The sequence below is a fragment of the Asterias amurensis genome, chromosome 1, assembly GCF_032118995.1.
Source record: "Asterias amurensis chromosome 1, ASM3211899v1".
Lineage (NCBI taxonomy): Eukaryota > Metazoa > Echinodermata > Asteroidea > Forcipulatida > Asteriidae > Asterias > Asterias amurensis.
This window is the reverse complement of record NC_092648.1, coordinates 36,432,540-36,446,881: the sequence shown is the minus strand read 5'-3', so window position 1 is coordinate 36,446,881 and position 14,342 is coordinate 36,432,540. Positions and strand designations below refer to the sequence as shown.

At 42.4% G+C, this 14,342-nt stretch overlaps 1 protein-coding gene across 4 annotated transcripts in view; it reads right to left on the bottom strand.

Annotated features, from left to right (window-relative positions):
* Positions 1-14,342, bottom strand: part of LOC139938594 (regulator of G-protein signaling 7-like) — a 163,384-nt gene that overhangs the window by 116,470 nt on the left and 32,572 nt on the right. For all 4 annotated transcript variants that reach the window (XM_071934181.1, XM_071934191.1, XM_071934199.1 and 1 more), the window contains exons 3-4: positions 1,679-1,775; positions 151-198 (exon numbers count right to left, since the gene is read on the bottom strand). In XM_071934181.1, the coding sequence (XP_071790282.1) occupies positions 151-198; positions 1,679-1,775 (145 nt within the window). The remainder of the gene's footprint in view (positions 1-150; positions 199-1,678; positions 1,776-14,342) is intronic.

Sequence of the window (14,342 nt, the reverse complement as noted above, 5' to 3'; positions counted from 1 at the left end):
TACTTCTTTCTCGAAAACTACGTCACTTCAGAGGGTGCCATTTCTCACAATATTTTATACCATCAACCTCTCCCCGTTACTCGTCACCAAGAAAATTATTTTGAGTAATTACCAATAGTGTCCACTGCCTTTAAAGATGAATGTACTTACCCTGGTCTACATCTAGTATCCTCATCAGCCATTGAACTAAATCAGCACCTGTGTACACAAAGCAGAAATCAAAATCATATCAAATCACATTTATTCCGAACGAACACAGTCTGCCATTTTGTATTGACTCCACCACAAAATAGCAGGCTGTGTTAGCAACTGAAGTAAAAGGAAAACCACACAATTTCGAGGGGTGTAAAATATTAATTTTGGTTTTTACCCATAAATGTAAAAATACTTGTATTCTACTTTGAAAACATCTTTCCAACCATTTTCATTTCAATACAACATGTCCCTTTATAGGGTTAGGGTCCTTTTTGTATGACACAAAACACACAAATCCACAGATTTATGCTAAACTTACACGGAATAAAGATAATGATAATAGAATGCTAACAGCCTTGAGAACCTTGTTGGTAGCTATAGGGGCGCTGTATAATACTTTGATATCATTATTATTATAACATCTTCATTCAAAGTGAGTAGAGATTCAAGTCTTGGCCAAAAGCTTTATCTACAAAAGGTGCAAAAACCCTTTAAAGACACTGGACACCTTTGGTAATTGTCAAAGACCAGTCTTCTCACTTGGTGTATCTAAAAAAGCACAAAATACAATATGCACAAAATAACGAACCTGTGAAAATTTGAACTCAATTGGTTGTCAAAAGTTGCGAGATAATAATGGAAGAAAAAACACCCTTGTTACACGAAGTGGCAAATTACTTCTTTCTGGAAAATTACTTTACATTAATGGGAGCCGTTTCTCACAATGTTTTATATTATCAACAGCTCTCCATTGATCGTTACCAAGTAAGGTTTTATGGTAACAATTATTTTGAGTAATAAGCGCTAGTGTTGAGTGCCTTTAAGAGATGAATTAACAGTTGCACCTGTAACTTAAAGGCAGTGGACACTATTGGTAATTGTCAAAGACTAGCCTTCACAGTTGGTGTATCTCAACATACACATAAAATAACTAACCTGTGAAAATTTGAGCTCAATCGGTCACCAAAGTTGCGAGATGATAATGAAAGAAGAAAACACCCTTGTCACGCAAAGTTGTTTGCATTTAGATGGTTGATTTTGAGACCTCAATTTCTAAACTTGAGGTCTCGAAATCAAATTCGTGGAAAATTACTTCTTTCTCGAAAACTATGGCACTTCAGAGGGAGCCGTTTCTCACAATGTGTTATACCATCAACCTCTCCCCATTACTCGTCATCAAATGAGGTTTTATGCTAATAATTATTTTGAGTAATTACCAATAGTGTCCACTGCCTTTAACTGGTGGTAATAGTTAATTCCTGTTAGCCATACCATTAAAAGATTGAAACATCATTCAATAGTATGGTTTGTGTGGTGATTGTTAGGATTTTTCCCTGATTTCCGAAAAAGCTGGTGAGTCTTGGCTGTGGCTTCTGGCTGCTATATTGACTGACAGTGCACTGAGATCTAGCCAGAGTAGCTGAAGCCAAGTAACCATGCCAACATGAAGAAGAGTTTAATGGTGTTAATCTTGAACACTAACCTGTGAAGACACTTGGCACTTTGGACATGAAACTTTTCACGGTCCGTACAGGTACGCCATTTTTCTCATCTTGCATCTTTTGGATTAGCTTTTCCACCTGTAAATAAAGTTCAAGATACAATAAATAGTTAGCAATCTTTAAAAACATCAAAAGCTAAATATTTGCAGTATGCACTGAGCAGACTTCAGCAGACTAAAGAATCTGTCTTTGAAAGACAAAAATGTTTCAACAGAAGTACTGAGCTCTCAAAGAGATTTTTAATGAAACATCGGAATGAAGCTTTTATAGTGACTGACGTTTCTGTCTGTAACAGAACAAGTAGCCAAGAACAAGATAATGCTTACAACAATCGGGTTACCTGCAACAATACACTCTCTCATATACCATCTGTGACTGGTATCCTGCTAACATTTGCTTAGCGGCAAAGTATTAAGAAATATTAAGTAGGTTCATAAGGCACCTCTTGTCTTTAGACTATCATACAACATGTTTAGCTGAATGCAGGCCTTATGGGCAATTGCCGCCATGTCTGTGATTTTTGCATTGGTGCCCCTTGAAATTGTGCAGTAATTTTATAGAGGTGCCCTTTGATGATAGGAAACCATGCCTTTCCTATTTTAAGAATGAACTAAATGTCTGACAACATAAGGGTAGTATCCAAGAATGCATTACTGAGAAAGACAACTCAAATTAATAACCAAGGAAAATACAACATATTGCGTTGCGTTTGGTGAATTAGCATATACAAAAGGTGCTTTACTTCTGTCTAAATAAACTGGAACAATTTAAAGTTTGTCCAAAAAGTAATTAAAAAGATACATTTCTTAGCCATATCTTTTGTTGCATTATGATGTTATTCCCCATTGATTGCACACAATACAGGCTTGCAACAAACCTTTTGACCAGTCTAAAATCGTGAGGAGTGTCCGTGCAACAAAGTTGTATACAATTTTCATGGTAATTGGGCATAACAATTGTTTTGAAGGTATTTAAAGGAACACGTTGCCTTGGATCGGTCGAGTTGGTCTTTGAAAAGCATTTGTAACCGTTTGTTATAAAAAGCATATGGTTAGAAACATGTTTTAAAACATTGATCCACACAGGTTTGCCTCAAAATTGTGTGGTTTTCCTTTTACTTTGCGAACTAACAAGGTCGGCCATTTATGGGGGTCAAAAATTTGACTCCCATAAATGGCTGACCGTGTTAATCGACGAGGTAAAAGGAAAACCACGCAATTTCGAGTGAGACTTGTGTGGATCATTATATTCTACTTTTAAAATATCTTTCTAATTATTATGACCTTTTTAACAAACCGTAACAACTGCTTTTTAAAGACCAACTCGACCGATCCAAGGCAACGTGTTCCTTAAGTGTGGATTTCAGTAATTTTATAATGTTTTTATTGTAAATGTGACTTTTGTCTTCATAATTCCAATGTACAAGTGGACTTGTCTTAAACAAACAGTGAGTGTAAAATATACGTCCAAACCTCAAAAGGTAATTTAAAGGTACTGGATATCTTGGTAATTGTCTAAGACCAGTACTCTCATTTGTCGTATCCTAACAGTCATTTGTGCCGGTTTGGTCATCAAATTCGTGCCCACTTGGTCTACGAATTGCAAGAAATAATACTTCATACTTCAGGCTTGAAGTCTTTCTCAGATTCAAATATTCTAGTGAGCAATTACCTCTTTCTCAAAAAACTACGTTACTTCAGCAGAGTTATTTATCACAATGTTTCATATAATCAACAGCTCTTTGTTGCTCATTACCAAGTAAGTTTTTATTCTAATAGTTTGAGTAATTACCAATCGTGTCCAGTGCTTTTAAGCAAAACAAACAAAATTGGAGCTCAATATTTGTTAAGGTGTTCTGCTGCGCTGTATTTTTGCTTTTAAATGTATCCAAGGTGATTTAATTTGTGCTCTGCAAAGTGAAAGACAGCCAGGAAAAAAAACAGTCTACTCAGTTTACGTAATGCAGAGGAATGTGACAGCTCCAGCGGGTTGTGGAAAAAATTACTTTAACGCAACGAACACGCGTTGTAATCTACGTCCATCTTTTTTGATTACCGCTAGAACAGTATCAGTTAAGGCCAATCACAACAGTATAGTGGCATTACATATCATGTGCTTGATTGATTTGTGACACCCCCCCCCCCACTTGATAGAAATTGCAATCACTTTGAAGTTAGCAATGATGGCAGCTGTCAATTGCGATGCTTTTTGAAAGTGAACTTTTATAAAACAAATTATTGAGCTAGTCTGCCCACTGTGCAAAAAACCTTCATCTGGATTTTGTAATTTTGTATCTTGTTATTTCTTCAATTATCCACTAGCACACGAATGTTCATTTTGGTCAAATATCAATACACAGACGTGTGTTAACACTGTACACCCAGTACTTTCCCAAGTTCTGTGAAAAAAATCACAGGCAATTTTACAAGGGTGGGATTCGAACCCACAACATTTGCAATTCTTACAAAATAACGTGATGGTTTTGTTTAAATTGTTTTTATATTTTTACAGATTTACCAAAACAAACTATGATAATTACTGTACAAACTGCATCATGTTTTTACCTTTAAAGTTGATAACAACAAGCTCCAACGAATACTCTTTAATTTTGCAAACATTGTTTCAAAAATGGCCCCATCATTATACACCAAAGATTGTTGTTATAGAATATTATATCAATAGCCACAATGTGTAAAGGCCCATCAAGGTTGTGTTTCACTGTATCACACTAAAGATGGCGAAAACATCTTTCTTTGTCCAGGGTCCTGAACAACTTGGTGGATGCCCAGCTCTTTGTAAGCTGCGTAAGGGCCCTGTGGAGATGTTATGGCCACAACTACTGACGTCAATGGAAATCTTCAACCCGTACACTGGTGACTGGCATGGTAACAAATGTGCAGCACACATCATGGAGAAAACAATTGCGATAGCCCTCGTGTGGTCTGTGTGTTGCATGCGATGTGCAGCTTCATCATGAATGCATACACGCTGTAACAATTGGCACGGCGATCGTTGTGTGATCTGTGATTCGTGTGAAGACTGTCGTCAGTTTGTACCGACAGTGACTTGTATGGGATGTGTGTGCCTGCAAGATCACACATGGTGGTTCAACCTAAAAAAGAACAATTTGAGAACTGGCTACCATGTCTTAAGGTTTCACTTCAACTATAGCCTGTTTGTGTAATTTTTTATTTTCTCTTTATTATTATACCAAGAATAAAGGGTTAGATGGTTTCAGATCGTTTCATGGAAACTTGAGCATTGGAGAAAAGTATAAACAAATTAACATTATGATTTTTTTATTCAAAGCGATAAGACGTTGCTTTTTGGCAGTTACCATTTTTTTACATAATGGTTAGAAACTTTTATAGCACTGTGGGTCACTGACCAGTAGTCCAGGGTGTATTTCTAGCACTGTGGGTTACAGACTCTGACCAGTGGTCCAATGGCTATTTCTAGCACTGTGGGTTACAGACTCTGACCAGTGGTCCAATGGCTATTTCTAGCACTGTGGGGTACTGACTCTGGCCAGTGGTCCAGTGGTTATTTCTAGCACTGTGGGTTACTGACTCTGGCCAGTGGTCCAATGGCTATTTCTAGCAGTGTGGGTTACTGACTCTGGCCAGTGGTCCAATGGCTATTTCTAGCACTGTGGAGTACTGACTCTGGCCAGTGGTCCAGTGGTTATTTCTAGCACTGTGGGTTACTGACTCTGGCCAGTGGTCCAGTGGCTATTTCTAGCAGTGTGGGTTACTGACTCTAGCCAGTGGTCCAATGGCTATTTCTAGCACTGTGGGTTACTGACTCTGGTCAGTGCTCCAGTGTGTATTTCTAGCACTGTGGGTTACTGACTCTGACCAGTAGTCCAGTGTGTATTTCTAGCACTGTGGGTTACTGACTCTGACCAGTGGTCCAGTGAGTATTTCTAGCGCTGTGGGTTACTGACTCTGGCCAGTGGTCCAGTGGTTACTTCTAGCACTGTGGGGTACTGACTCTGGCCAGTGGTCCAGTGGTTATTTCTAGCACTGTGGGTTACTGACTCTGGCCAGTGGTCCAATGGCTATTTCTAGCAGTGTGGGTTACTGACTCTGGCCAGTGGTCCAATGGCTATTTCTAGCAGTGTGGGTTACTGACTCTGGTCAGTGGTCCAGTGTGTTTTTCTAGCACTGTGGGTTACTGACTCTGACCAGTGGTCCGGTGGTTATTTCTAGCACTGTGGGTTACTGACTCTGGCCAGTGGTCCAGTGGTTACTTCTAGCACTGTGGGTTACTGACTCTGGCCAGTGGTCCGGTGGTTATTTCTAGCATTGTGGGTTACTGACTCTGGCCAGTGGTCCAGTGGGTATTTCTAGCACTGTGGGTTACTGACTCTGGCCAGTGGTCCAGTGGTTATTTCTAGCAGTGTGGGTTACCGACTCTGGCCAGTGGTCCAGTGGTTACTTCTAGCACTGTGGGATACTGACTCTGGCCAGTGGTCCAGTGGTTATTTCTAGCACTGTGGGTTACTGACTCTGGCCAGTGGTCCAGTGGTTATTTCTAGCAGTGTGGGTTACTGACTCTGGCCAGTGGTCCAGTGGTTACTTCTAGCACTGTGGGTTACTGACTCTGGCCAGTGGTCCAGTGGTTATTTCTAGCAGTGTGGGTTACTGACTCTGGCCAGTGTTCCAGTGGTTACTTCTAGCACTGTGGGGTACTGACTCTGGCCAGTGGTCCAGTGGTTATTTCTAGCAGTGTGGGTTACTGACTCTGGCCAGTGGTCCAGTGGTTATTTCTAGCAGTGTGGGTTACTGACTCTGGCCAGTGGTCCAGTGGTTACTTCTAGCACTGTGGGTTACTGACTCTGGCCAGTGGTCCAGTGGTTATTTCTAGCACTGTGGGTTACTGACTCTGGCCAGTGGTCCAGTGGTTATTTCTAGCAGTGTGGGTTACTGACTCTGGCCAGTGGTCCAGTGGTTATTTCTAGCAGTGTGGGTTACTGACTCTGGCCAGTGGTCCAGTGGTTATTTCTAGTAGTGTGGGTTACTGACTCTGGCCAGTGGTCCAGTGGTTACTTCTAGCACTGTGGGGTACTGACTCTGGCCAGTGGTCCAGTGGTTATTTGATCATGATCTTAACATCTATTGGAAATCTACATTTATATGAAATTAAAACAATCAAATTATTAAACATTTCAAAGGTATACTTTCACTTAAATGTCCATGTGTATATATGTGTTTAACACATTTTAAAATTTAAGAACAATTTTCATCAAAGAACAAAGAACAATTCATATTGAAACCAATACCTTTTATAACTAAAAGTAAGGTTAATTTGTTATCAATCAAATATAATACTGTAAAATGAAAAAAATTGAGGCACAGTACTAGACAAGTAAATAGTATTTATCTGTAGCAATTTATCAAATGAGTGGGAGTTTTAGCATTATGCACACACACATGTTTACACTTTTGCGACAGACTCATTTATTATTCCTGAAACGCAGACGTGACAGAAGTGGTACATAATATATATCCATACAAGTAATGCACACTTTGTCTGCCCACACATTAAAGTACCCATGATCTCATGAAGCAATTAACGCACTTTATTATGCCCTACGAGAAGGTGTTTTTTTCCCCAATAAAACACAATCAAATACAAAGGTGACATTGCCGACCAGTTGTTTTGAGTGTTGCATGTTCAAGGAGGGGAAAATATGTTTTGGGGGAGAAGCTGTTTGGAAGAAGAACAAAAAGTCTCTTGGGATAGTAACAAAGTGAAGAATTTTCATAATTTCTACAAAATACACAACGCTCATTATCTGAATAATTTGGTTATAACATAATAATTAAAATTTATAGGGTGCTGTTCCATCAAGATCATAGCGACTAGAAATAAATTATCATGGAAAAAGGTGAGTCTTAAAGGAACACGTTGCCTTGGATTGGTCGAGTTGGTCTATAAAAAGCGTTTGTAATCGTTTGTTATTAAATGCATATGGTTGGACAGATGTTTTAAAAGTAGAATACAATGCTCCACACAATTATGCCTCGAAATTGTGTGGTTTTCCTTTTACTTTGCAAACTAACACTGTCAAAAATTTGACTCCCATAAATGGTGACCGTGTTAGTTGATGAGGTAAAAGGAAAACCGTGCAATTTCGAGTCATGTTTGTGTGGATCATTGTATTCTACTTTTACAACACCTTTCCAACCATATATGCATTTTATAACAAACGGTTACAAACGCTTTTCAAAGACCAACTCGTCTGATCCAAGGCAGTGGTTCCTTTAAGGACTTTATGAAAAACAGATAGAATGTTAGATTCCCTAATGGCAGTAGGGAGATTGTTCCAAATCATTAGCCCAGCCACACTGAAAGCCTTTTGACCTATGACTTTGTTTGCATGGGGAACATTACACTCTTACACTGACGTGTACAGTCAGTACTTTCCCGAGTTCTGCCAGTAAGTCCACAGACAAACCACTCATGTGGGATTCGAACCCACCACCTTAGAGCAAATGAAAGCCAGGAGCTGAGCTAACCTTGAAAATAACTTTGTCATACTTTTTAACTTGTGCTGAAAATAAAACAATTTCAAACTTTTGGTGACAATATGTACGTATTATGCACTTCACTTAGAGTTTCAATTCTTTATGTAATAAGTCAATTCAAGATAATTTTGCACTTTCAGACAATTTTGAGATAATTATAGTGGGATAAAAATATAAAAAAATTGTTTTTACTCTTACACCAATGACTATTAAGCACTGTACACTCAGTACTTCCCCCGAGTTCTGTGAAGAAAAAAAGACCCAGGCAAATCACTCAGGTGGGGTCGAACCCATGACATTTTATTTGAAATGATTTAAGTTTTGCGTCAGGGGATAAAGAGTTTCTGTTTTGTTTTTACCCTAACACCAACGTTTATTAAAAGCACTGTATAATATTGAGATATGTTATTCATGGGTTTTCCTCTTGCTGGTAATGATAAAAACTGCCCCCAATCCTAACTTGGATGACACCAAGTTGGCAGGAATCATGTCCACACACTCCCAGCGACTGTATTCCGTAGTTTAAACCTTAAGAGCTTGGTATATGAACTCCAGGCAGACACTGCATAAGAAGAAGGGCGACTTATGCAACGGAACGTTTGAAAGATGGTTCACCTCATTGATCCAAGTCTGCCAACTGTCATGAACATATAGAAATTCCACATCTTGGGGGCATCAATCAATAATTATGAGGAGCAATTCTTTTAAGCGGACGCAGTACGGTCAGGATGTGTGGGGATGCAATAAATAGTGTGGCAGAGCCTCCGCGGCTAAAGTTTCCCACTCGTCGTCATCTACACCACTTGCACTGCACATCATGACGTCATCGGAAGCTGCTGGCAAAGGCTGGAGCACAACAAGGTGCTGGCGTAATCGTGCATTATGTACACACACACATTACACAATTTCGGACAAAAACTCAATGCAGAATATCTGTGCATATGTCGGCTTGTCCTTCCATTGTCTAGCTAAAAAGCTAGTTTTGCATTAACAATAAGAATATGGAAAGGCCGTGGCCATCAACCCAGCTAAACCGTGTCTTTAGCGGACTGGCGCTGAGCTCTAGTGCTATTATTAGATGAATGCATGTAGCTGTCGTACGCTACTGCTTGCGTCATTCCGACAGAAATACCCTTCCATTTGGGAGCACAGAGCCAAAGATAAAATGAAGGGTGCATGTAGCTGAAGACGAGGCAAAACTATTCATAGTATTGGCTGACACAATTTGGGATAATTGGATTTTAATTTCAGAGGTCAAGAGTGGTGAATAAATATAGATGTCCATTCAAAAAGTAGTTTCTGTAAATTAGGGTCCCAAGTTTTGATGTACAGGTATGCACAAATTAAAGGTTAGCGGATCTGAATGCAAAGGTTTACTGCACATAAGATTCCCATATTGACAAGTGAATTATGTAAACAAAAAAATGAAATAAATATTTTCTAAAAGCAATCAATAGACCCTTATGTTTAAATTAATTGCGAAGAATAAACAATTTACAGGACTGTAATTGAACAGACCGATGACTGCTCTATGTTCCCACACTGCTTCATGTATGTTCTGATAACCCCTCTTGTGATCTGCAACAGGGTTAGGGTTTATTCGGGTTTGAGTTAGGATTTGCTTGCTTGCTTAATTGCTTGCTTAAGTCGATTGATTTCCTCGAATCATGATGGTTCCCCAAGCCTTTCTGTCCCCCATTGCCGACTTGAAATCTGCTGATTCCAGACCCGTGTCCATTTTAAGAGTCAGTGTACGTTACTGCAGGTCTACCAGGTTTCCTCCTCCCATGCTTAGGGGTTCATAAAACAATATTGGATATTGGTTTCGTCTTCGCTCCTGAAGCAGTGGCCAGCACATTTGGAACATATATTTCCAGGGGTGTGAGAACATTGGGGGGGGGGTCAAAACATAGGGGTTTCAGAACATTGTAAGCAGTGTGGCGCCTCACCCTCCGACGTAGAGGGCGGTGCGCGGACGGCAACGACGAGAACGTCTCCGAGCGGCTGGAGACGAGTCCGTTGGGATGGATGTATACCGTCCCGAGAAAAGGTACATGCAGGGGTTGAAGGTGGCTTCTCAATTACAGGAGACCGACAGCAGAGGGCGCCCTTTCAGCACAAATGATCTGCACCAGCAGTACCAGCTTCTATGGTACCAGCAACAAGAGGGGGCACAGCGCTCTATAGCTCAGCAGTTAGCAGACCAGCACCACGCCAGCAGTGACTCGACAAACCCACAAGCTCTATGATTGGACAATGTAATCTCGTTATTGGACCATAGAGGATATCACCACGAATGGCAATAATCCCCTCAGAGGACTCCTGAAGGAACCCTTTTCGCCGCACTACCCAGTATGCCCCTCAAGTGAGGAACCTATTCGCCGCACAACCCAGTATGGCCCCTCAACTACACTACAAGGTCCCCTCAATTTAGCTCATATACAAGAACCGTTACAGCCGACTATAGTCAGCCGATTCCCTTACACGCAGCAGCCCCTCAGTCCACTTACCTAGTAGACGGGACCATGGAGGAAGAACAGTGCAGTCAGAGTGTGGCAAGAACAATCAGTATTACTTGATTATCAGTCCAGCCCCTCATCACTCTGCACGTCGCTGCTTTTATAGCATTCGGCCACGTGCACACGTGATCGCGCTAACCAATAGCACGCGCTATGCGGGGTCACTGCTGTTGGGATGGTTCCATTCCTCGTGCAGGGGCGTTCTACCTCTGTTGCGCCACAAAGCCTCCTGACAGGCCTGGAATGTCCCCATCCAGATAAGCCGATATATATTTTATTAAAAGCAACAGAGTACACAAAAATAATACAAACCTCTTTGTCTTTAATACAGGTACGAAAAATAATACTCACTCTTTAAACGCTTATAGAAAAGTTAAACAGCCTCCTCTTTTATCAAAACTTTACTTTAAAGAACTTTTATCAAAACTATACTTTAAAGAACCTTTATCAAAACTATAAATTTCAGGAAGAATTTCTTTGGCAATTAAATATTCACACACTGATTAGTAAACTGATTAGACCTGATTCGTTTTTAAGAAAGATAAACTGGCAAGGAGTTACGCGAACGCGAAGACGGTGGGGAACATCCTTCAAAGGTTCCTAGGTGGCGACTGCGGCTTGCGTGGTCCCACGTTGTTCTGCTGTTGCACCTTTATGGTTTCCAGAGCTCTCATGCAGTCTACCAGCACGTCCTGATAGTACGTACGCTGCCTGGTCTCTTCATGAATCATCACTCCTCTTACATACGTACGAGTCTTGATGTGTTCCACGATGGTGGCCACCTCTGGGCACTGGGGGCGAAGACGCCGGATACGGATGGGCTGTTGGTCGGGGTCAGGGCTACTCTTCCCTGATGGGCCGGTTGGCGGGGTGTTCTTCGGGGCGATGGGGCGCCCTGCCGTTACTGGGGCTCTCACTGGAGAAAGGCGGGGCTTCGAAGTCACTGATGCCTTTGGGGACACAGGGCGTGGCCGTGACGCTTCCGGGGCCTTGACGGACGAAGAAGAAGGTCGTGGCTCCTCTTCCATGGCTTCTACTTGGACCTCCATCTGCTCTTCATCTTCCTTAACTACTATATCCAGGCCAGGCAGTGATGAAACGATGCTGAGGGCATCGTCATCCCATTCCTCCTCATCTGAAGGAGATGGGTGGAGGGGCGACACGGCTAGTGGCATCTTCCAGCGCAGCTGTTGGAGAAAGGGCTTCTTAACCAGCTCGGCCTCCTGACTCACTTCACCAGTCGGTGGATCTTCGTTGCTATTGACAACTCTCCGCACCTCGTGGGGCTTGGCGATGTCTTGTCCGGGCTCCTCCCTTACCAGGGGTTTTGCTTTAATCTCCGTGACCTCGTACACCTTCTCTGGGTGGTCCGTCTTATAATGGCGCCTCAGATTATCTTTTCTTTTATCCGCGTACTCGCAGATCCGGCAATGGAGGAAAACTGGGGGCCCGTGGGTATACTTCCGGTGACGGTTTAACCCCTTCTGTTGGGTGAATGCCTTGTCGCACTTCAAACACTTGTAGGGCTTTGGCTTCCAAACTGCCCTCTGACCCGCTGGTATTACTGTTGTTTCTGCTACTACTACTCGTCCAGCAAAATGGTTGCCAGCACTCCCAGTGCATCTAATTCTCTCCCCATTCACGCATAATTCTAATCTGCCGAAATCAAGATTACCGCCGGTTTGCAACAACCAATCCATCCCCAGCATTGCAGGGGTTCCGATATCGGCAACAACAGCTTTAATTGGGTGTACTGTCTTCCCAATTCGTAATTCCAACCAGGCTGAACCATACACTTTTAATAGACTCCCGTCAACCTGTCTGACCTTCGACTCACATTCCTGCAGATGAGGTCGGTGTTCATTCGGTATTTTATGATACACCGCCATACTCAAGAACGTATCGGTTGAACCAGTATCAACAAGCAACCGAAATTTAATAGATCGAATTGAACCCTCCACAAACAACCCATACGACGGCCCAATTGTGGGCGCCGCCGGACCACAAACCAGATAACTGTTTACATCTGTTGAGGGCCCTGCTCTTCTCTCAGTCTTCCCGGGGACCCACTGGTACGTCGACTGATCCTCGTTTTCCGACACACGAGGGCGCTTTCTTCTTGGTAACTGGCATTCCCTTGCAAAATGCCCTTGAACCCCACAATTGTGACACTTCATAGGCGCCTTATACCTCTTCACCGGCGGTAAACCATCAAATTGTCCGGGTACCGGTTGTGCCCGTTGCTGTGGCACTAGTGCACCTAATATCCTATCCAACTGTTGAGCCATATTGCTCACACACTCGGATTGTTGGCTTAACGTTCTTTCAACTGACCGGAATCTAGTCTCTACCTCATCGTTATCGTTCGTCCCTCGAGCAAACTTATAAGATGGTCTTTCCCCAACTCGTTGGGCTTCAACCTTATGAAAATTCTCTGTTTCTAAGGCGGCTTGTAATGCCTCTGATAAATCTCTGGGCCTTGCCCGAAATATCCCCTCACGAACAAACTGGTTGGATACAGCATCAACAAAATGATTTTTCTCCAGCCGGTCCCTTGCCTCTTCAGGTATTTCAGGGTATGCTTTCATGGCTAACTCATGTATCCCTTGACAAAGTTCCTGTAGTGTTTCTTTTGGCTTCTGCCGACGATGACGTAATTCTACCAGAAAATTCTCTGCCTGATGACCAGGCCCGAATCTCCGCTTTAACAACATAACCATCTCATCATATGTCCTCTTGTGCCCCTCGTGTGAGCCCAAGATGCGGACTGCATCTCCTTGTAGACTGGCAGCCAAAAATGCAGCAGACTGCTGTTTATCCCATTGGTTCACCATACGACAACTCTCAAAATGCCCGTAATATTCGTTCCACGGGACTTTACCATTATACCTATCAGGCATAATACAAGGACGTCGAGGACCCTCTGATTTCTCAATAAACCTTGCCTCCCTTTTCAACGGCCAAGGCCCAGCCTTGTCTGCCTCAGAGTCATCAGCCATCACCCTTTCAGCCATAGCCACAGGCGGGCGCGTAGCAAAACTCATTAACTCATTACGGAACCTTTTTGGATCGGGCGTGCTCACAGCATCCACAAATGGGTTTCGATTCGGACTTGGAACGACGGGCGGACCAGACAACTTATCCCTCGCCAACGCCGACCAATCAGAAATACCAGACTCACCACCCCCCTCAATGGGATGGGATTTCGACGAAGGTTTATCACCAGATTCTGAATCTTCCAAAGAACAGTACCCAGACGCCTCCTTCCTAATCTCAGCCAGCCCCTGGCATGGCAGTCTAAACTCAACATCCGGATCTATCCTGACGTGTTTATGAACAGTACTTGGGGCCTCACTAATTGGGCTTACCCCAGACGGCTTTACTTCTTCCAACGCAGCCTCCAGTTTCTTGATTTGTTCCAAATGCAGACAATTTTCCCACTGTAACAACTGAAACTCCAATCGGGACCTATGTAGGTCCTCCCCAGATGGGACTCCAGACATTTTGCCCAATTGCTAAACGGGTGTATCCTCGTAATCGTTCCGTTCTACAGATACAGGCCTTGATAACCAACGAATACCCCTTCTCTGTCT